Source organism: Poecilia mexicana, unplaced genomic scaffold, assembly GCF_051168715.1.
Source record: "Poecilia mexicana isolate PSO_F unplaced genomic scaffold, ASM5116871v1 scaffold_1, whole genome shotgun sequence".
Lineage (NCBI taxonomy): Eukaryota > Metazoa > Chordata > Actinopteri > Cyprinodontiformes > Poeciliidae > Poecilia > Poecilia mexicana.
In genome coordinates this window covers 17,342,137-17,364,458 of record NW_028263370.1, presented here as the reverse complement: position 1 = coordinate 17,364,458, position 22,322 = coordinate 17,342,137, and the positions used below count along the sequence as shown (strand labels likewise).

Below are 22,322 nucleotides of genomic sequence, written 5' to 3'. Positions count from 1 at the left end.
GTAAAACTACAAGCAGACTACAAATCTAAAACAGCGCAGAAATCCGACGTCATCGTTAACTTCTGCTTGCTGATTGGCCCGGATGAAATTATACCAGAGGAATCCAGGTCAATGGGAGAAATATGGAGCTAAATTGGGCCCATAAAGTGTTCTAAGTCTGAAACTGAAAAAAATAAAGGAAGGCAATGGCTAATGAAGTGTTGAATAAACTCCCTCTTTGAAATGAAATCCGACTGGCAGCAGAAAACATGCCACAAATAAACAGAACACAATGCAGTCCATCATCCCATTTTATTCACAGCAGGATTGAAGAAATCAACATCTTTTGGACTCTCACATGCTTCCAGACTCTCTCTCCTTTGCACAGACACACAGTGGTATGGTAGGCACACCGTGTCGAAGAGCTCAGATGTGTCGTCTAACAGCAGATCAAAAGGAGGCACTTCTGATGCAAACAGTGGGGAGCGTTTATGCTTCGAGTGTCGTACAGGAGAGGGATGTGCCCAAGAAGTTTCCAGTTCACCGACTTCAGACCATCACTGATTCACATCCCATGTTTGTTAGGATTTTATCGGTTTTCCTTCGCAGGAGAACGTAGCACCCTGACTTCCCCCTAAATTATGATTGAACAGAGGCAGCCGAAGTGGGGAAACGCAGCTGAACAGAACTAAACGCACTGAACCTTTAAACCTGTAGGGACTTTAACTCAATCCAACCGTTTCATAATCTGCCAGTGAAAAGCTACAAGCTGGTCTCTGCTCTCCTCTTCATCATCGTGCTCTGATAATTATCAAACAGTGGGTGTGTATGGGATTCTCTGATGATAAAAAAAAAGAAAAGCCTGAGTAGCAACCAGCTAAAGAAGACGTGATGCATGATTGGTTAAACAGCAGAATCCCCACGTTAGAAACAATTTGACTTTGGTAACGACAGGATGAAGCTGAGGTTTGAGATGCTTTCACAGTCGGGAACACTTTAGATTCTTCAGGATCACGATTTCCCCACAACAAGTCCCAAAAAGCTGTTTTGTTAATAGTATAAAAGTAAGAAAAACCCTTTAAACATCGCAGCCAGCTGAAGGAAAAAAGTTCGTCCCAGTTATGAATGTTTGCAAGAAGTCAGAAAAATAAATTACCCCACCATTAGTTTTCCTTCCTCCCACTAAGCAACTCCAATAATTTACTAGCGTTTGAGTTGAACTGCACACAGTGGGACGAGGTGGCGATAGCTTCAAGGAGACTGTGTGCGTTTTCTTTAGTCTCTGTAGCAGTCAACGTTCCAGCTCGCCGTCGCTGCTCCTCTTCTCCTAGATTAGTGTTTTTTGGTCCCTGCGGGGCCTCCTCCGCCCCTCGTCTCAGGCGGCCACTTGTGGCCAGGATCAGCCGTCGGTTCTGGGCGTTAGGGTATCGTCTGATCTGGACGTCCAGACTCCATCACCTCTTCTGCTCCCAGATCTCGGCCATGTTCAGGTCGAGTCGCTCCAGGCTCTTCAGAGCCAGGATGTTCTCCGTGTAGAAGGCCACATCCACCACCACCAGCCTGCAGACACAGTTTATGATAACTGATATTGGGAAACTTATTGCAAGTGTTTCATTATTTTAATAATTACAAATGACGGAAAATATTTTCAAAAAGTGGCTTTTATTTTCCTGCGAGTTGTACAATGGCAAATACAGGATCATCATTTTTGTTTAACTATGAGAATAAAGTGATATAAGCAGAATAAATATGCAGCTTAGCCAGAAAAAACATCAAAAAATTACAGAAAAAGTTGGTTAATGTGAAAAAAGGTTTGGTAAAGTCATCAGGATCTGATGCAACCAGATCAGTTTGTGTTGTTCCTTCTCTGAAATACTCTGTTGATTACACAACTGTTTGAAAATCCTGCTACTGCTAATTTGATTCTGATGTGTTTAAAAATGAAGTATTTCTATTAAATACTTACCTGCAAAACTTTCATCAAAGTACAACCATTTTTTAAGTTGGAATTCTCATGAAACTACTAGGTTTTACTATTACTATTCTATGTTTAATCGTTGTGCAGATTAAAACAAAATATGATTTTGTATTTTAAGTTGGAAAACTATTTGGCCCAACAGAGTACTTTCAATTTTAGGATTCTGGTTCTTGTTGTTATAAGTTTTATTCTATTAACTTATTGATCTATACAAACTGATCAGTGCTGCTTATGTTTCAATTTTAGGTTTAAAAGAATGTATGAAATCACAACTAAAACTAAGATTATTATTAGAAAGAGGTAATGAGTGACGTGTGTGTGTGTGTGTGTGTGTGTGTGTGTGTGTGTGTGTGTGTGTGTGTGTGTGTGTGTTACCCATGCTGCGGTCCTCCATCATTACTGACCCCGAGTCGAGCCAGCTGCCTCTTAAGGTGCATTTTAAAACAAGCATTGATCCTTAGAAACAGCATCTGTGCAGGAAAACACGTTTCCATTCCAGCTCAACTTTTTTCTTTAAATAAAACATTTTATTTTACTGAATGGTGACCTTTAACCCAGAACCTCACCTGAGTCTGTTCTTCAGGCAGCAGCTCAAAGATGGCTTCATGCATCTTGGCCATCTGTTTACAGATGTTTCTGAAGCAGGCCGACGGCATCGGGGCTTTCACTTCATACTGAGGGAAAAAGCAGGTAACTCACCCTGCAGATCGACCTGGACTTCACACCCAGCAGCAACAAGGTCACTTAATAAACTCAACTTATGATCTCTTGACTGATTTGGGGTTTTGTTTTAAAGGTGCTGCAGTGGAAGTGCTGCTAAGGAGGTACAAAATCAAAACACTGCCACTTATAATAATTTAATTTTGACGTCATTAGTCCAGTTTCCAGATTTAAAAAATAACATAACTTCATGAACAAAATGTTTGACGACACCATCGTCAAACAGTCACACCAAGACAAAGGAAGCTAATAGAAAGAAAGGCACAGAAGTCTGTCTGGATGCTTAGCTGGAGCTAACAATGGTGTGATTGTGATGTGATGCACTTCAGTGACTCAGACTAATTATAATTTTCAGCCACTGTTTACACACGTTTCAACAATGACGTAAAAGTTGGATGAAATTTGGCGTCATCGTTGAGACTGGAGACACTTTGAAAACAATCGTATTAGTATCTGATTTAGTACTACATGTGGAAGTGGCAAAGATCAGATTTTTGGGGGTGAAAAGTTCAGAATCGGGTTGTTTAGACTGAGTTACTGTGTGAACGTAACCCAAATGATTTTTTCCAATATATCTCAACTTGAAATAATCAGTCAGCAAAGCCGGAACAAAATGTTCCCAAGGCCGGTACAAACCGACATGATTAGTATAAAAGTACCACTGTCAGCCCGGTCGCTTTCAGAACCACAGAAAAGACCAAGATGGCCGAATGATGAGACAGAGAAGGAGTGAGAAGACCAGCTAATCATTTGGTCATGTTAGATTCATGCAAAAAGAGTTTCTGATGTTACCTTTGATAAAAACTTCTCAAACAGACTGTCCATGATGGCCACCAGCTTAGCAGAGATTTCAGCGATGTGATCGTTGTAGTCCTGCAAAACAAAAAACAACCTCCAGTGATCACACCAAGGATCTGGATATAAAGTCAAAATGATTTTTTTAGTTACCTTCATGATGTGGTCAAAGTGTCTGAGAACACTGAACTGTTTGGGCTGCAGCTTGGTCTCAAAATGTGCTCTGATGATGGGAATGTAGTGAACCACCAGCTGCAGGCAGCGGGATGCTAATGCTACATACACACACACACAGCAATGCCGTTCAGAATCAAACAAAACCAAGTCAGAATGACGGGTTCAGTGTTGGTGCGTACCCAGGTTTTTTGTAGTGATGGTCTTGAGGCCGACGACCTGCAGAGCTCCTGCTCCGAGGACCAGCTGGCAGCTGCGGGAGTTAAAGTGCTGCAACAGGAAGAAAACAGGAAGCAAACCTCAAGATTTTTGGTTAATCTTGACTTTCAAAGTGTCAATTCCACAAAAACAGAGGCTAAAAAACATATACCACACATCTGCATCTACAGCACAGATACTTCTTTGTTTTCGAGACATCTCTGACATTAACCGTTAGAACACAGTCGTCACGGCAACTCTCTTCTGACGAACTGGGTTGGGACGTCCGTCTGTCAAGCTCCTCACCTTGAGCAGGTCTGACAGACGTGTTAGCATGTCTGTAGCGATGGATGGGATGTCGTTCACACACTGACAGTATTCCAGAAAGATCCGGATCAGCAGCAGAACGGTTCTGAACAAACGGAGAGGAGATTTTCAGAACAAACCTGCTCTGGTTGCTGCATTCAGTTCATGTGTTACGGCTATCAACGGATAAAAAAGTGTCATTGGATTAATCGCACTATAGCCACGACGTCATTAAGCAAACTTCAAAAGATATTCAAGAAAATATTTCAGTGTCTCAAACCAAATATCTCAGTTTTCCATGTTTTCATGTTCATCAGAAGAAGCAATTTTGTTTCAAATGTAATTTAGAAACGTTTACTGTGAACTGGCTGTGCTTCAGTGGAAGGATAAAGCGATTAATCTGCGTTATATGATATATACTAACATGTTAAACTTTTTAGATTAATTGTGTGTTAACGTTGACAGCCATAGATTAAATTCATTTATACCCAAGAACTGAGTTGAAGTTTCCACTGTGTTTACTCCCAGTGTGAGGAAACTTACCCGACCACAGCGTATTTCTGGCCGTTAACGAGCAGAAAGTCTGCAGGTTTTCTGTCCTCTGTGCCTGTAGGATAAATCGTTTTTTAGTAGTTTGTTTTTAACATTTATATACTGTTAGTGTCTCACTGAAAGCATGTCGTTATGACTGATGAATGCAACAACTGTGACTAGATGTTTGGGCCGACCTGACACTTTGCGCTCCGGTAGAGATATTTTGCCGTCGGCGATGGAGTTGACCAGATCCTGAAACTCTGCTGGAACGTCGGCCTGCTTCCAGCGCTCGTTATCCAGCAGGAGGCTGCACAGAAACAATCAAAACAAACCTTCAGAAAACCTGCCTGGTACTGGAAACATTCAGTCAAATTCAACACAGTGAAAAAACAGAGTTACATGTAAAATCTACTACAGTTCTTGGTCCTTTTTACAAATTCAAAACATTTTATTGATCCCAGGGGGGAATTACATGTAACTCGCTTAATTAAAGAGTTATTGTGGACGGTTACGGCTGTGGGCAAGATAGATCTCCTGTAGCAGTCTGTGTTATAACGAATTTGGAGAAGCCTCTGACTGAATACACTTTTTTTTTGCCAATTTTTTAAAATAGCCGAACTTTGATATGAATATGTGTCAGGTGTTTCCAATTTGTTAGATATTAAATCTGTAAAAAAAAAAAAAAAAAACTAAAATGGTTGGATAGATTGGACAAACGGATGGAAAAGCAGGTAAACTGAAAAATGGATACAACTTTTAGATAAATATGAGAAAACGAATAAATAGAAATACAAGTATTTTTCACACTTTTTCCCTTTTTTTCATATTTGTCCAAACTTGGAAAGTAGTTTTTTTCAGACAGCAACAGTGAGGAAAAACTGGATTTGTTTTTATTATGATTCCTGCAGGGCAGGATAACAACCACTGCTGTCAATCAGACTGATTAAACCAAAGAAAATATTTCCTTTGGGTAAACTCACTTGAAAAATGTAACATAAAAAAGTGAAGCTGGAAGGGGGAGAAGGGAAAAACCGATTTTTTCAAACCAGTTTAGTAATTGATTTGTTGATTGTAGAATTACACATCAGCGCACAAATATCCATCCAAGCAGCAAGTTTACCTGATTTAAAGAGGAAACCAGAATTCACTGCGTTCATTTTAATATTATGTTTTAATATCTAATCAAAAAGCAGATCAAAACGGGATTGTTTCCAAAATGAGACAGTGGAGAATATTGTTGTCACAATATGTCCAATTTTGTTTTCTTTCTGTAATAGCATTGCCATTTTTCTCATTGTTACTTTAATTTCTTATGCAACCCATGGCTAATCTTGTGTGCCATTTTTTAATAATAATATATTGTAATTATAGGTACCTTTCTTGACATTTACGGACGCCATATTAAGTGCATAAAGTTAATTAAAAGATACAGCTGTAAAATAATAAATCAATTTAAGAAAGCAGAAGGCATCAGATAGATATTGATACAAAAAAATGTGATTAGAAAGGGGGGAAAAAGGCAGATTTACCTGAGTTTTGTCTTCCGTTCTTCGTGGAATCGGTTGACAAAGCGGTTGGCCTGGCTCTGCAGCGCCCCCCTCAGGGAGACGCTGCGCCTGCCGCACAGATCCTCCGTATCCCTGACGAAGCCCTCCACCGCCTGAGAGAGCGACACGAACTCCGCCGAGCTCAGGCGCTCCAGGGACCCGTCCTGTCGGGAGGAAAGCTTCAGGAAACCGAACAGGAACCCCAAAAACCGGATCTTTTTCTCTGAAAACACCGATCTCACGCTACCTTGGCTCTGGCCGTCAGGACTTTGACGCAGCGGTCGTGGCTAACGTCGGAAGCTACGTACAGCAGCTCCTGCAGGTTGTTGATGATGCGGTTCAGCTCCATTTCAGTGGGCATCGGGTTCTCACCAGAGCTGAACACAAGCAGATTCACCGCTTACAGCTTAGCTTAGCAGGCGGCCATTTTTCATCTGAACTTATAACAAAAATCGTAAAAAATACGTACAACCATAAGGGGCGGTTGGGAGATTCTGGTGTATTACAATCAGGTACAGCATATACTGTGAATTTCCGGGGGTTTGTTTGTAGCTCTGTCCTTCTTTCACTCCATAATGACTTTCTACACTCAAACCCTGTAGCACCAAGCTTAAAAGTTTCTTCTTTTTTTTAAACAAAATGCAAGTAGCTTCATAAAGGTTGGCAACAGAAGTGAGAAAGTGTCAAAAATGAATATTGTCTAACCAACTGGAAATAAATTTGCGTTTACTCGTTTATAAATCACCCCCTTTTTATTGAAAAAAAATATATATTTAGGGGAAAAAATAAGGAAAGAAAAAAAAAACACTTCTTGTCCTGCCACAGCAAAATTTAAGAATTGTAATTAAATTTAAGGCCAACTTAAATTTTTTTATGAATTTAAAATATTTTAAGACTTTTTTTTATTTAATTACAAAAAGATAAAATGTTGACACTGGGAAACGTACATGAAGCTGTGTTCTCTGCCTGCAGAAACCTCAGAGATCCCAGAGGAAGAGTCGCCTTCTGCAGCAGCTTCAGTCCGGTTCTGCTGGAACCTCGAGCCCGCCGCAGAGCGCTGATCCTGACCCGCCACCCCCGCCTCCTGCTGCTGCTGCTGGGCTTCATTCAACGCATCACTGATGAACAGACCCTCATGGGTGAGGTAAGCCAGCTCAGCTTCCCCCTGCAGGGCCACTGGCCCCTGGGAGACGTCCACTGGCGCCGAACTGGTTTCTGCCAGGAGTCGATTCTTATGACTTGAAGACAGAACCTGAAGAACTACATTCCTGATCACGTCTAAGGTATCCTAGGAAAGAGAAAGAGGAAGAAAATAAGACTTTGCATGTCAGTGTATTGACCCAAACATCTCATTCATTATCCGAGACAGGTAATAAACTGGGTTTTCCCTCACCTTGATTCTCTGCAGGAAGAGAAGGAAACTCTCAAAGATGTTTTCCAGAAGCTCAAACCACTGAGGGAACGTCATCAGACGCATCTGGTCAGCTAGCCTGAAACAAACAGGACGTTTGGAAATTCACACAATATTCATTCCTTTTCATATTTCACCATTAAATTCACAAACAATTGTTCTTTTTATGCCGCAGAAAAACAAAAAGTAGCTCAATTTGTAAGTGGAAAGGATAAATACATTTTGTTGTACTTTTGGAGTCTATTACTGCAGAAAATTTGAAGTTAGTCTCTCTTGGTGCAGCACTGATATCTATTTATTATTGTTGGGGCCTGTGGCTACAAAAATGATGAAGTTAGACAAAGTGTTCCTGTCCTACTTTACAAAACCACAACTGAATGATCCAAATGTGAAAAGAAAGGATTTAAAAGTACGATATGTTAACTTTAAATCTGTGGATCTTGATTCTGACCAGCTTCACTGCAAAGTGCTGTGCAATGTCAGTTTTCTGCCACTCAAAGCATTTTGCATGTAGGTCAAAGACACAGAGCATATATATCTTTTTTAATCTATAACCCAGGAGTTTTACTGGTTATGCTACTCTGCAGCTGTAGTGATTTTAAAGACAGCAGCTCTATAAAAGTCAATCTTCATTGTTCAAATGTTACTTACAGGAGTGGGAATTTATGCAATTTATCATGATAAAGTTCTTAAGAATTTTGATTTATAACTGTTATAAATTTCAATTAACCAAGTTTAAAAACATCCAAAAACTGATTAATTTTACTATTTTCTCCACTATTTAATGTATCTACAAATTTGAAAGCAGTTACTCTGCAGTTTAATGATATAAATCACATTTTGATGTGACTGGCGTCCATATAAACATGGGGGTTTATCTGGGTTTTGTTCTGATAAAACTAAATGTTGGTTCTCCATGTTTGATTCTATTAGTAGGTATAAAAACTAAATGATGGTTCCAGTTGTGTGGTCTTTATTTTATGTTAGAAACAGTTAAGCATTCGTTTGGGTGGATAAGTTAAGGACTTAACAGGAAATGAAAAATAAAAATAACCCAGATCAGAATCGATCTGTGTTGAAACACCTTAAATAAGCCGAGGATTCACGGAGTAGATCAGGAAACTTACTTAAAGATAACTTCGGTGTCGATTTCTTCTATGTGAATAACGCGTTCTGCCACACACTGCAAAAACAAGCAGATCCAATAAACAACAGAGAAATCTCAACACGTCGCTCTACGATGCACAGACTGCGACGAACTGTGGCGCTCTGTACCTGGTAGACGATGGCCTTGGCGGCTGCGATCATCTCGTCGCTGTAAATATCCAGGAAGTCCAGCTTCCTCTGCCGCAGCAGCCCGAACACCAGCGACTCCAGACGCTCCTTTAAACGCAGAGACAGCAGCAGAAGCTGAGTCCACTCAACCTGAGCTGAAGAAACGTTTCCATTTCACCTTGATTATACGCGAGATTTGTTCTACATGCTGAGGAAAAAGATCAGTAGTAATTAAAACAGGAGCTAATCATGTCAAGCAGACGGAACGCGTTTAAACATCAGCAATCAGGACGTCATGATCAGATCTAGATCTCCATCTAAAAAGCAAACAAAAAATTATCTTCATGCAGGTTTGAGCCCTGATTCACAATCTGGGATCTGAGCCTGATTTCAGCAGCAGATGGGATTATGGATCGTCAGTGGTGTGTGTGTGTGTGTGTGTATCCAACCTTTTGAGAGTCAGCATTTGGTTTATGGACCTGTGATGAGCACAGCATCCATTAAACACAGAATCAACTCCAAAGTTACAAAACTCGGCCTATTCAAACAAAATCCAAAAGTTTATAGCACAAATTGCTTTTTAAATTAAAAAACTGAATGACAGAAGAAAAAAACCCAACAAACTGAACTAGTTTTTTCTTGCACAGCAGATTTTGAAGAATCAGTTCGGTTCAATCAACCTGAAATCTATTCGCTTTGCTGCAAAACAGACGAAAGTAAAAATAGAAAGTACTACAAAATTAAAAAGTTCTCGTATGCATAAGTTGTTATAACTCTCTGAAATGTTCTTTTTATTTAATTTTTTTTTAATAGAAAACAGGAAGAAGAAAAGCTTTGAAAACAAACCTTCTCCAACACCTGCGGTTCCTCCTTTAGGTTGCGGTTCAGGTCGCTGCGGGCGTACATGCTAAAATCCTCCACCATCATCTTATCGATCAGCTTCTCCAGCTCACACAGCTGGGAGCCCAGATGTCTGAGGAACACACACACACACACACACACACACACACACACACACACACACACACACACACACACACACACACACACACACACACAAAATCATGACATCAGTGGGTGGAAGTAGGTTCAGTTTGCACTAGGGATGCAAATAATTGATTTACAACTAATTGTTGATTAATGATTTATTAGATTAAAATTAGTTCTAACGTCCACTTGGACATTCCTTTAGTTTTGTAGTTTGGCCGCCAACCAGCAGAGGGTATCGCTGGTCATCATTAAGCAGAGCCAGTTGATACAGAAATAAAGATGGTAGCAATATCCCGAAAAGAGAAAGAAAAACAGCAAAAAACAGAGTCTGGTGTGGGACGAAAAAATGCACTTCATTCAGTTTTATTTTGAAATATAAACACTTGACAAGTTCCTTAAGTTTCGTCATAACAGCATAATAACTGCACGCTGGCGTAATGTCAACTTCTCTAATAAAAATTACTGATGTGCTACGAAGGTGAGGATGTCAGAAAAGCTGAAGGGATAATGCAGAAAAATTTTTACATGATGGAAAATTAATGACGGTTGAGTTTGAAGGCTGTCGTGAGTTAAATCACTTTATGGAGCAAAGATTTAACTTTCCTTCAAGAGCAACAACAGACTATGTCTGTATGAACATCTCTGTTCATGGGGGATTAAGTGTTTCACAATATTTACTCTTTTAATTTTCTATTCAGTAAAATAAGAGGTTCCTGTTACACATGCTTAAGTTTATTAATGTGAGAAAATCATCATTTTCTGTTCAGATAGTGTTTAATACAGAAAAATACAATAGTGTTAAAATGTAATGGACTTTTTTTTATTTAGCATATAAAAAATTTTGCCCACTTTATAGAAGAGAAAACTCAGCTGCCTAGTCAATCAACAACATCAATCACTGATCTAGAAAAAGAAAAAGCTTCTGTTATATAAAACTGCTGCACTATGAAGGACACAGGAAGCTCCTTCCTACCTGAAGCTGTGGATTCCCTGCAGCTCCTGCTGCAGCACCTCCTTGGTGGTGGCGATCAGCTCCAGCGCTCCAACAAACTCTGAGGTAGAGAGCAGCAGCTGCACGGTGGGCTGCGTCTGATGCACTGCCGCCATCAGCTTCAGCTTGTTGTGCAGCTTCACGCAGTTGTTGCGAGTCAGCGCGATGCGGAGGGCCCGGAGCGGCCCCTGGCACATGACGCGGTCCATGGCGGCGGTGCGGCTCCGCAGGACGGCCACCGCCTGCTGCGTCTCCTGCAGCTGGTCCTGCAGCTCGTGCTGAGAGGACATGGCGTGGAAAAACGCCTCGGAGCGCAGAGAGATCTGCCGAGCGATGCTGACCTCCACTACGTCCAGGTAGTGGCTCAGCTGGAGGAAGGAAGTTAAATCAATACTGGAGAAAATTCAACCTAAAGGGATTTCTATTGCTGATTAGTTCCAGAAAAAAAGGGAACAAATGGAAATCTTACTAAATTAAAAATATGTTTTAGTTCTCCTAGAGAACTAAAACTGGAAGGGAAAACAAAAACAGAACAATGAAAATGTGTTTTCTTACTTTAAATTGAACATTGTGGTGTCATAAAATGAGATTTTTTGTAAAGGTCTAAAACTCCAAAGTTAAGGAAGATTAATATTTGTTATCTACAATGGAGGAATAGGGCCAGGAAAAGGAAACGAAACAAAACAAAAACAGGGAAATTACAAGAATAAAGTCACAGAGCAACCAAAATAAAGTCGTAATAACACAAGAATAAACTCTTAAAATAAGCAGGTTTAGCAGAGTAAAGTCGTAATATGACCAGAATAAAGTTGTAGTAATATGAGAAAACGGTGTAAAAAAGAATAAAAAGTCAAAATACTACAAGAATGTGGTGAGAATAAAGTCATAATGTTATGACTTTCTCTCATTTATGCAACTATTTTCTAGTGTTTATGCAACTTTCTTCTGGTAATATTGTGTCTTTATTCTGCTAATATGATGTCATTGTCGGATTATCATGACTTTATTCTCAGAAATAAAAGAGAAGAAAAAAAAAGTCTTAGTCTGGCACCCATACTGTCATCATTTCCTGAACAGATTAAGACTGGGAAATATTGAACTTGTTTCTTCTTCTGCGTGTTTCACCTTTTCCTGCAGCAGCTTGGAGGAAGCGACGTCTCTGCTTTTCCCTCCCGCGCCGTGGAAGTGTGACCAAGGCAGGACCGTGTTGAAGGTAGCTGGATCCTCCAAAGCAAACTCTGGCCTCATAAAAATCTGGAAAACAGGTCAGGTTATTGCACAAACCCTACTGTATTCAGCTTTTTCCACTGATTTACTTAAATTAAACCATTATTCACATGATAACATCCTCCAAAATATATTTCTGTAGGCAGTAGAGGTAAAAATATCCAGTTAATGGAAACAACAAAACATCAAGAATACATAAACAAGTAAAGAAAAACATATTCAGACCAGTAACTAAGCAAAACTCCAGCAAAAAATATGTACATTTTGATTTAAAACAATTCTCATAAAACTATGTCACTCCTTAAATGGCACCTGGTTAAAAGTTATATTTTAGACATTACTTCTTATAATCGGTCATAAAGTTTCCCTTTAAGTGCAAGCAGCAGAAAGTAAAAAAAAAGTTTTACCTTTGGAACTTGTTCGAGCTCGGCTCTGGATTTGTCTGCAGGAAAACAAAAAAAACAAGAAAAAAGTTTGTTATTCAGCCATTTAAAAACCAAGAATAAATCAGGGATTTATTGTCCAAAAAAAATAAAAAAAATAAGCAACATCTCATCCTACATTAACAGTTCATTTAGTTTACAGATGACACAAAGTGGAGAAAAGCTTAAGCTCTTTTCTTTTTAAAAGAAAAAAACAAACCTGACATTTTTTCTGTAAATTTGTCCCCATTTTTGTAATGCTCCGCCCTCCTTAAAACCTCACCAACCTGTTTTAAATTTAACTTTTCTTTAAAAAAATGTTTTTTAAAGATTTCAAAAACACTAAAGTGTTGTACATTCCAATTAAAAACAGCTTAATATAACATAGTTAAAAGAAATCTTTTTTATTCCAACATTGACGGTGTTTAAGCAGAAGCTGGTCCCAAACTAATAAAGTCACTTTCTGTGACTTTATTAGAAAGAAGCAAGCTAAGATGAACAGCAGCGTCTCTGCTGACCAGGGATGTCAAACTCGTTTTCCTTTTGGCTCAAATCAAGATCATAAATGTTCTTAAAGGGCCGGTTCTGCCCGAATGTATTGATAAAACTTGTTAAATTGTTAAAATTAAACGATATTGAACATCTTTTTCAGTCCCTTCATGATTTTCCGTTCGTTTTTACGATTTTTTTTTGCAATAAAAAGTGTTTCTGGCAGTAATTTAGAAATACTTGCATTTATCTATGATAGTAAATGCGACTCGCCATATCATTATGGATTATAACTTGACATTTCAAAGGCTGAGGAAGGCGTTTAGTAGAAGTAGTAAATACTGCCACCTGCAGGTGGGAGTAAACCATCATTTAGATCCAATGCTTTTTACCATTTATGAAAAAAATCTAATAAATTCACAGTTATGCATTAGCACAAAAAAGTGCAGGGATTTGTTGATTTTGCATGAATTTCCACAATAATTCACAAGAAACTGAAGTGCCTAATTGATGGAATTTGGCAATAAAAGAATAAAATTAATTGATAAAACAATATTTAAGCACAAAATCATGACGGTTCTATTTATGTGTCACTTTAGAGTCTAGAGAGCCTCATAAAAAGCTACAGCGGACCAGATTTGGCCCCTGTGGCCTGAGTTTGACACATGTACTACAGACAAAGCAGTTCTTCAAAAAAAAAAAATCAGAATGGAAATTATCAAGCGGTTGATTTATTGTGACAGATTTAGCTTCTAGATTTTGCTAAAACATGAAGAATAAGTTTTTAAAACCCACATTACATTCTGCTTGTATAAAATATCCTCAGTTATTTTATCTTCCTTAGTCTCTATATTGTTAACGCTGTGTTGTGCAACACAGCGCTGAAAGCAGCATCGTTTTTCATTGATTGGTTTATAGAGGAAGCAGAGGGAGGGAGAGTCTGAATAATTCATACCGTGGTTGGTGGTGATACTGGACACTGCATCCACATCATCTTTATTGGGACAGATCGTCTTGCAGCGTTCATGGATTCGTTCCCTCTAAAAATAACAGCAAACAAAGAAAACAGATTAGATGTTTCAGACCAAAACGAGCGAAAGAGTAATAAAACTTCATGCAGCAGGAGGAAGGAAACAGAAACGTCAGCAGCTGTAAAGTTTATCATTCTGAAACCAGAAGGAGGAAATAATAAACAAGCTGGTGGTTGGTCACATGATTCCCTCTAAACTAGATGACTAATGGAAATACAATGTTGAAGTTAAAAATGAATTTCTATTAGTAAAGGTCAAAGTTATTTCCTTTTACAGCTACATGAAGCTGACTGCGAAAAATAAAATGTCTTTCACTCCTAAAAAAAAGTCTGAAAGGTTTGTGTTATCGGTAAAGAGCAGTTTGTTATTGTTATATCATTAAAAAAAATGTGGCTGAAAGCCAAAATTTACTAAATTTAATGTTTAAATTTAAGGCTGCAACAAACGATTATTTCAGCAATTATTCTGAAAATTAACCCGATAAAAAAAAAAACACACAATACACTGTAGATTCTCATTTAGCCACTTATAAATATTTTTATTTCTAATATTGTGTAAAATATTAGTAAATAGCTGTAGCTCCAGGATTTTGTCTGTTTTTGTGGCTTCTTGTTATTAAAATCACATATTTTGTGACACTAATTTAGAAATATTTGTAAAGAATTTTTATATTTGCGTTAACGATTGATGTTAACTGTGACTTTTTAATACTCGTCTCATCAATCACGGACTATAAATTCACATCAAGTCAGCAGTCACTTAAACTCAACGTTTTTCACTAATTTTGAGGAAAAATTTGCAGTAAAATTAGAAAAAAATGTGAAGACCTGTCAATTTTGTATGAATTTTGAGGATTTGTGGATAAAAAAACTGCAGGCACTTGATGTAATTTGGCATCTAGAGGGCCACATGAAAATCTAAGACGGGCCAGATTTGGCCCCCGGGCCTCGGGTTTGACACATGTGCCTATATTAGTGTACGCTTGTAGCAAAGAATGCATCTGCAGCAAAAAATAAAATAAATACTTCTAGCAGCATGTGAGAAGCTCAGCCTTTCTGCTTGACTTATTGATACAGTTCTGATCTGTTGATTATTGTTTTGATTGACCAATTAATGATGTAACAAAAAAATTAGTTTAATAGGAGATTTTCTTTACCAAATTTGAACCAGGTGAAGCTAAAACTATGCCACTTGAGTTAAAGGTAGAAAATATTTACAAAGTCTTTTTATTTTAAATGCAAAATGTATTTTTTATTTTTTTTTGCATAATTTTGACTGAATTACTACTCTGAATATGCTGTTCTTTCAGGAATTAGCCTCTTTTAGAGTCTGTATTATCATCATTATTACAATTTTTTTATGATTTTTATCCTTTTTCTTTTATTATTTTATATTATTGTTATTTTCTTTACTATTATTACCATTATAATTGTTATTAACAACTTGTTGCCACAACAGACTACAAATATGGGAGTCTGTTTAAATTTACCGGTAGCTATAAAAATGTATTTGCCGTCATCAGATGTAAAGGCAGCCAGGCGTCCAATCAGAGGAAAACGAGGCTCTGAAGAGCAAAGCTCAGTGTTTACCTGAGTCATTTCCTGCGAGTACGGCCCAAAGTGTTCCCTGGAGATGTTGGGCAGGTGGAAAGACGGCATCACCTCCATCTCCGTGAAGTCCAGCCCCCATGTTTTGGTAAAAAAGTCCGACTCTCGTTTCGCCAGCCTCGGGTCGTTCAGCGCGGCGGGGAGGTTGACCTTTGAACTGTACACCGTCCACCGGTCGTGCTCCGCCACCACGGATGGACCATTGTGCAGACCCCTCCCCTCACCTGCAGAACGGACACACAAACGTGACTCCAGACCGGATTTCATGCTGGATTAAAACTCAAACATCCTTAGCATCATAAATGGAAAGAGCTTTTTTTTTCCCCCCATAGAAAAACTAAAGATTACTGCAAAATATCAATATAAACACAATGGACGGGTTTATTTTTGACACATATACAGTTGAAACCAGAGGTTTAGATATAGCTGTGTCTAATTAACGTATTAATTAACCTGCCAGAAGTTTCCAAAGCGATGACATCATCATCTGGGCTTTCCCTCATTGCATGCAGAGACTGCAATCATTCTGATTCTTTAGACATCAATGCATAAATATTCTCATTATTGTGGCATTTAGCAAATAGAAATAACCTTAATTCTAACTGACAAAACAAGAGACGTTTGGTCATTTTGTGTATGTAAATTTCTGGTTTCAACTTTATGTCTACATGTGGGGAAACATGTTCAAAAAGAACAACAGAAATTTAAAAACACCTGAAAACAAGAGAAACTAGGTCAACTCCTGAAACTCTGCACCGATTTTCTAATTTGGGCATAAAGGATTATTAAAAAAAGAAATGACATCAGCTCATTAGAGATTAAAACCAAAACATAAGGCCTTAAGTAGTCAGAGATGCCTTTTCCCACTTCTTCAGGTGCAAATAGATGCAGAAAAGAAGCAAAAATAGTTTGGTGCGATGAAGAGTTGTGTTTTTTCTGCTCACCGGTTGGTTCCTTGGGGCAGACGTCGGGCAGGGAGCGGATGCCCCGGCTGCGGAGCGGGGAGAGGCCGCGCTCCTTCAGGTGGACCCCGTCTCGGCCCCCACCGGCACGGCGAGGCAGTGGGGAGGAGCTGCTGCTGGAGGCCATGGCATCGGGACTCGCCTCCCAGGAGGCTAGCTGGAAACGCCAACAAGAGAAACACCTGGAGGTTTATGGCTCAAAAAGTTTTACATTTTTTTAAGGAATTCAGGATGACAGCAGAAAATTCAGGGTGAATCTGAGGAAAACTCAACCCATTTAAACGTTATTGTTGTATTTTTAGAAGGGCTGCAATAGTCAATTATTAATCATTTTTTAATTCTAAAACAATTTTATAATTAAATTATAATGTTATGATTTAATTATTTATGTAATTGCATATTATATAAGACAATTAAATTATATATTTAATTATACATAATTATAATAATTAGTATTTTTTTAAAATAATGTACTAATTATAATTAGCAAATTTGTACCAGGTGAAACCAGCAGATTTTTTCTGTATTTTTCATATAAACATTTTTTATTCATTAAAAGGTGCATTTATTTATTTATTTATTTTAATAAAAAAATATATTGTCTAAATTGCAGCAGCAGCATTCATTTAATTTGATTATGGTTAACCAAATTAATAACTGGGTAGCAAAACGTGCTTAGAAGTTTTTTCCTTTTTTACAGAATTTGAACCAAATGAAGTAAAATCTATGCTACTTGAGGAGTTTTGGGTAAAACTTATGTACAGACCAAAAAAGTTTGTTTTGTTTTATCTTCTGTGCAAAACGTATAATTCTTTTGGTGTAACTAATATATCAACAGAGTAGACTGGGGTAAAAAAATACTTGATCATTTGTGCCAAAAGTTGCATCTGCAGCTTAAAAAATACTTTTATCATCAACATGTGAAAAGCTCCGTTCTTTCTGCTCAACTTGACATCAAAACTGTGTAGAGCTGATTTTTAAATATAGATATTTTTGTTGATTAATTGAATAATAGCTGGATGACAAAATGTGCTTAACAGGAGATTAAAAAACAGAATTTGTACCTGGTGAAGCAGTTTTGGGTAGAACATATTTACAAATGTTTTGTTCTCTGTTCTTGTCTCAAATGCTAAATGTACAAATGTTTTGTAAAGTTTTGGCATATTTACTGCTCTGAATGTTCTTTCAGCAAACTGCATTTTTGAGTCTGTATACTGTAGCTAATGATTAATCGATTACTACATTAGCTGACAATTACTGAAGTAATTCATCACCAACAATGTTAAGATGTTTTTCTACCACATAACGTAGCAAAGCAAAACCAACACAGAATGTATTCTCACTTCTACTCGACGCATCGCTTGGTTCCACTTGTTTTTTGGGGGTTTTTTGTCACGTTGACAGAAAATGTTAATGAAAGGAAGTGGCTCCAGTTTGCACTCATCACAGCTGCTGCTGCACCAGTCAACATTCAAGCGACATGAAGCCCCATTTGCTGCTTTTTTCACACCTGCAGCTTTTTACGCGTAGAAACGAGAGCTGATGTAGTTTGACTACCGGTGTTTGGGCTCATTTCAGGACGGGTTGGGGCTCCACTTTAGCTCGCTGCAGTTTTCTTTGTCCTGTGGGATTTTCTACAGAAAGTGTCGGGATGTTCAGACGGTTACGGTTTTAATTTCTTATTTAATAAAAATGTGTATTTTCTAATGCATTTATAAAATTTTACAAATAGAGGCTTAAGTCTTTAAAAAAAAATCTGAAGAATGTGATTTTTTTTATCCAATCAAAAAAAAAAAAAGAAAAAAAAAAATCAGTTACTAAAAATAATCGTTAGTTGCAGCCCTAGTCCCATGACAGGCTCAGATTTATGAAACTTTAAGGAACCAAATAAAGTGTTAACAGCACAATAGCACTGTGTCTAAGGAAGCTACACTGATTACAGTCTGACATACATTTTTAATTGATTCTGGTCAGTAATCACAGATTGAAATTGAGGATATTTATAAATCCTGTTTATTAAAATCTTCAGAAACAATCTGAGCTTCCACCATTTTCTGTCCATAAAACATGTCCTGCAAAGACATTATGGATGAGTAATAAATGGGGTTTTGATGTAAATTTACCTCCTACAAGTAGATAAGAGACAGTTTAAATCTCAAATAAAACCAATAGTTCTTATTTCTCAAATCCATGCAAATTATGCTTAGGGATTCCACCTGCCTTTTTCCCCCCCAAGAGAGAATAATTAGACCATAAACGAGTATATTTAAGAAAAATATTAACGTCTGATCATATAGGTCTGACATTTGTAAAAGTTTATAATCATAGCTAAAACATTGCTGAATATCCTAAATGTTTAAATCGATCACTGAACCTTTACGGGATTCAGTTAACGGTGTTTTAATGTCAGTTTCAGTGAAACAACTGGGCAGAAAAAGGAAGGAAACGCCTCATAGTGAGAAAGAACCGTTTAGAAAAGTGTTGTTTCAGAGCCCACATAGGCTCTGCTATTAAAATTAACTCGGGTCCAAACCGCTTCTTTAATTTTCTAGAAGACTTGTTCAAATATATTCAGTATATACATCTAGGAAGGACCAAGCAGCTGGAAAAGTATGCCATGAAGATTGCAGATGCATGTAAAATACATACAAGGAGCAAAGATATTAAACCAAAGATTGTATCCACGCAGTCCTTTGCAGTAGCACAGATATTGCAAGAATGACTGCATGTCGCTATTTTGTGCAGCTCTAGTTCTTTTAAATATTCCATCTCAAATGTCCACGCGTTTCCTGACTCTGTGGCAAATGTCTGAACACGATCATCTAAAAATTTCTGGAGGCAAAGAAGAGATTCTGCTGCTACAATGCAGTTAATTTTCCCTTAAAGGTTGATATTTCAGTTGCCAGAGAAATTGGCAAAATTATTATTAGAGGTAAAATAAAATGCATGGAAAAAATATAAATAAAAATATTAATCTCTGTGTCTTCTGAGTCAGATGGACATCAAAATACTAGAACTGGTTTAATCCAGAGTGTGATGTGATATTATGGTTTTTCATGTGTATACTGGACTGTAAACAAGTAAAGGAACGTAAAAAAAATGTAATAAAAATAAACAGAGAAGTAGTGGAGGTGAACATCCATTCTCTGTTGCAACACCAAAACTTCACATGTCAGAGTCCTGAAGTACTGAGATGACTGCAGTCGTCAGGTGATTCAGACATGAAGAAGAAGTACAGAGAGCTGAAGGAGCACTTTGTGTGGGAACAATCATCTTATTTTAAATGTCAACTAAATGAGGAAGAGGGCTGTAGATTTTAAAAGAAACAAGATTAGATCAAACTATTTTCATCATGGGAGAAAACATGGAGGTTCAGGAGAATAAACACCTTGATGTTCCTTTGAACAACAGACTGAACTGGAGACGCAACAGTGAAGGAAAAACACAGTGTCTTCAGTCAGAGGCTATTTCTGAACCCTGTAGCACATACTGCTATGGGAGAGCCTTCCTGCCCACAGCCGTCAGAGTCTACAACAATTTTGGGTAATACGAGTTATAACATTTAAATTTCCCTTGGTGATAAAGAAAGTATTTTGAACTAAACTGAATTAATCCACTAATTCATTTAAGTGCTGCTCCTAATATCGCCTCTTTGACCTTTTAATTATATTTTCATTTCTATTTTGATCTTGGGTAGAATCTCTTAAACTAAATTACATTAATTGTGTCTGTGTGTTTTATTTACCCCTATCAAATTTGTTGTTCTGCCAGTGCAGCACTTAAGTGTAACTTGTTTGTAAAGTGCAATAGAAATAAAGTAGACATTAACATATCGGGTCCTACAGCCAGCATAGACAGAGAGAGGGAGGCTGATTGGTAGGGGACAATACTGACATGTTTCCAGGTAAATATTAACTTTTTATTGAGACTTTGTGTTGCTGGGCTGAACTGTCAGATCATGATTGAGGCTCCCTTCAAAAAAGCAACAGTTTCGGGAGCTAACCAGCTAGCTTTAGCTCAGCTCTCTTCTTCGCCTGTGCTTGTTAAATTACTATTACCAGAGCTGACAGCGAAGTTAAAACAAAATACCAAAAACACGACGTACGCAAGCACTTTTACTTTTGATATCACAAGGTGAAACGGCGCAGAGTATCTGTTGTCTGTGCCCCTAGCTAATGCTAATGCTATCAGCTGCGGTTACACGTAGACTGGCTAATGCTAACAGGCTTAAAAAGAGCAACCAACCAGATCACACACAAAAAAACGAAACAAAATGTTCTGTGACTGTGGAGTTCAGCCATGTCCGTACCTGTCTAGTAAAGGGCAATAGCAGGTATCTCTCCTCTTCAGCATCACAGGAACACAGGAGGAACTGCGAGGAAAATGACAAACACTCATACAGAACAAGCTAGCACCGGTACAACGACCATCATGCACCGCTGAGGCAAAGCAAAACTGTTTTCCTTCAGTTTCTCTCTGCAGGGTTGCTGCTGCCACCTGCTGGCCAGAACAGTTTTTAGAGGCATATCTGCTCCAAAATACCTGAATCAAATAAATAGCAACACTAACTAACTAACTAACTAACTAACTAACTAACTAACTAACTAACTAACTAACTAAATAAATAAATAAATAGCAACACTACAAAAACACAAAATCTTACAAAGTATTTTATGCAGGTTTCTAGTCCAAATATCTTTGTACACTTAAAATAAAACACTAACTTACAAGTAACTTTTTAGCAAAAAGTAGATGCACTTTTTAGCAAAAAGTAAAGACTTGTTATGTAAATAATTCCTTAGTATTGATGAAAAGGTACTTGTTCCATTTGAAGATTATTTTATAAGACATTTTTCCCATGTTATAAGTTAATTTATCTGACAATAGAACGAGTACTTTTTGATCAATATTAAGGAATTATTCACTTAAACATGCCTCCATATCTTACTAAAAATTACCTGTAAGCTGGTTTTGTCTTACTTCCAGTGTTCTAAAATATTTGCACTATAAACTAGACCAGAATTACTTGGAAATATTTTGTGTTTTTGCAGTGCAGTTGCCAAGCTTCGATGACTTCTGGAGGTAATTCAGACGTTTTATTCAGAAAGTGTACACAAAAAAATCACATCTGCTGACATAAAACAAGTTTAGAGAGGTGTGTAGTAACTAGTTACATTTACTCTAGTCGTTTTGCTTCGCTTTTTACTTTTATTTGAGTTAGAATCACAATTCTGTCTTGAGTACATTTCTGACAACCCTAGAATAGAATAGAATCACTTTATTTATTCTATGTGGCTAACTGAGTGAACAAATAGACAAATAAAGAGTCAAACAATATAAAAGCAGTTAAATTAATAAAAATACATCAAATGAAGAACAAACCAAAAATGCTAAGCATTTTTCTTTTGCCTGAATGTGTTATGTTGTATTTGTTTATTTTTATTACGGCGCAGAATTTGAACTTTAACATTTTAAAGAATTAACTCAGATGTTAAGATCAGTAACTCAGTACTTGAGCAGGCATTATACCAAATACATTTTTACTTGAGTAATTTCTTGGGTGGCCACTTTTCACTTTCACTCGAGTAAAAAACTTAATTCAGTTTGTTTTTTTCTTTCGATGAACAATATGGTCTTTAAACTTCTTCTGTAACTTTGAAATATTCTCCAATTAAAACAGTATTTT

The 22,322-nt window shown here is 37.6% G+C and overlaps 1 protein-coding gene across 2 annotated transcripts; it reads right to left on the bottom strand.

Annotated features, from left to right (window-relative positions):
- Positions 1-272: 272 nt before the first annotated feature.
- vps54 (VPS54 subunit of GARP complex) lies at positions 273-21,159 on the bottom strand. 2 transcript variants are annotated; one of them, XM_015002771.2, is made up of 24 exons: positions 20,946-21,159; positions 16,619-16,793; positions 15,657-15,898; positions 13,992-14,076; positions 12,533-12,567; positions 12,024-12,152; positions 10,881-11,266; positions 9,764-9,890; positions 9,367-9,396; positions 8,918-9,025; positions 8,770-8,825; positions 7,625-7,721; positions 7,179-7,519; positions 6,479-6,608; positions 6,214-6,395; positions 4,879-4,991; positions 4,694-4,757; positions 4,151-4,256; positions 3,829-3,916; positions 3,626-3,747; positions 3,470-3,550; positions 2,524-2,631; positions 2,333-2,427; positions 273-1,539 (listed from the first exon to the last, which is right to left on the bottom strand). In XM_015002771.2, the coding sequence occupies exons 2-24, from the start codon at positions 16,761-16,763 to the stop codon at positions 1,434-1,436; spliced, it is 2,976 nt and encodes a 991-aa protein (XP_014858257.2). In that variant the 5' UTR covers positions 16,764-16,793; positions 20,946-21,159; the 3' UTR covers positions 273-1,433. The 2 variants fall into 2 exon arrangements, with proteins under 2 accessions (XP_014858257.2, XP_014858258.2); XM_015002772.2 differs by lacking the exon at positions 9,367-9,396 and having other exon boundaries at positions 20,946-21,158.
- Between the last annotated feature and the right edge of the window lie 1,163 nt (positions 21,160-22,322).

Coding starts and splice junctions, on each gene's coding strand:
- vps54 (XM_015002771.2), bottom strand. CDS start 16,763: ATGGCCTCCAGCAGCAGCTCCTCCCCACTGCCTCGCCGTGCCGGTGGG. Junction 9,891..10,880: donor CAGGGAATCCACAGCTTCAG/GTAGGAAGGAGC, acceptor TGTGTTCCTCAG/ACATCTGGGCTCCCAGCTGT. Junction 9,397..9,763: donor AACCGCAGGTGTTGGAGAAG/GTTTGTTTTCAA, acceptor TGCTCATCACAG/GTCCATAAACCAAATGCTGA.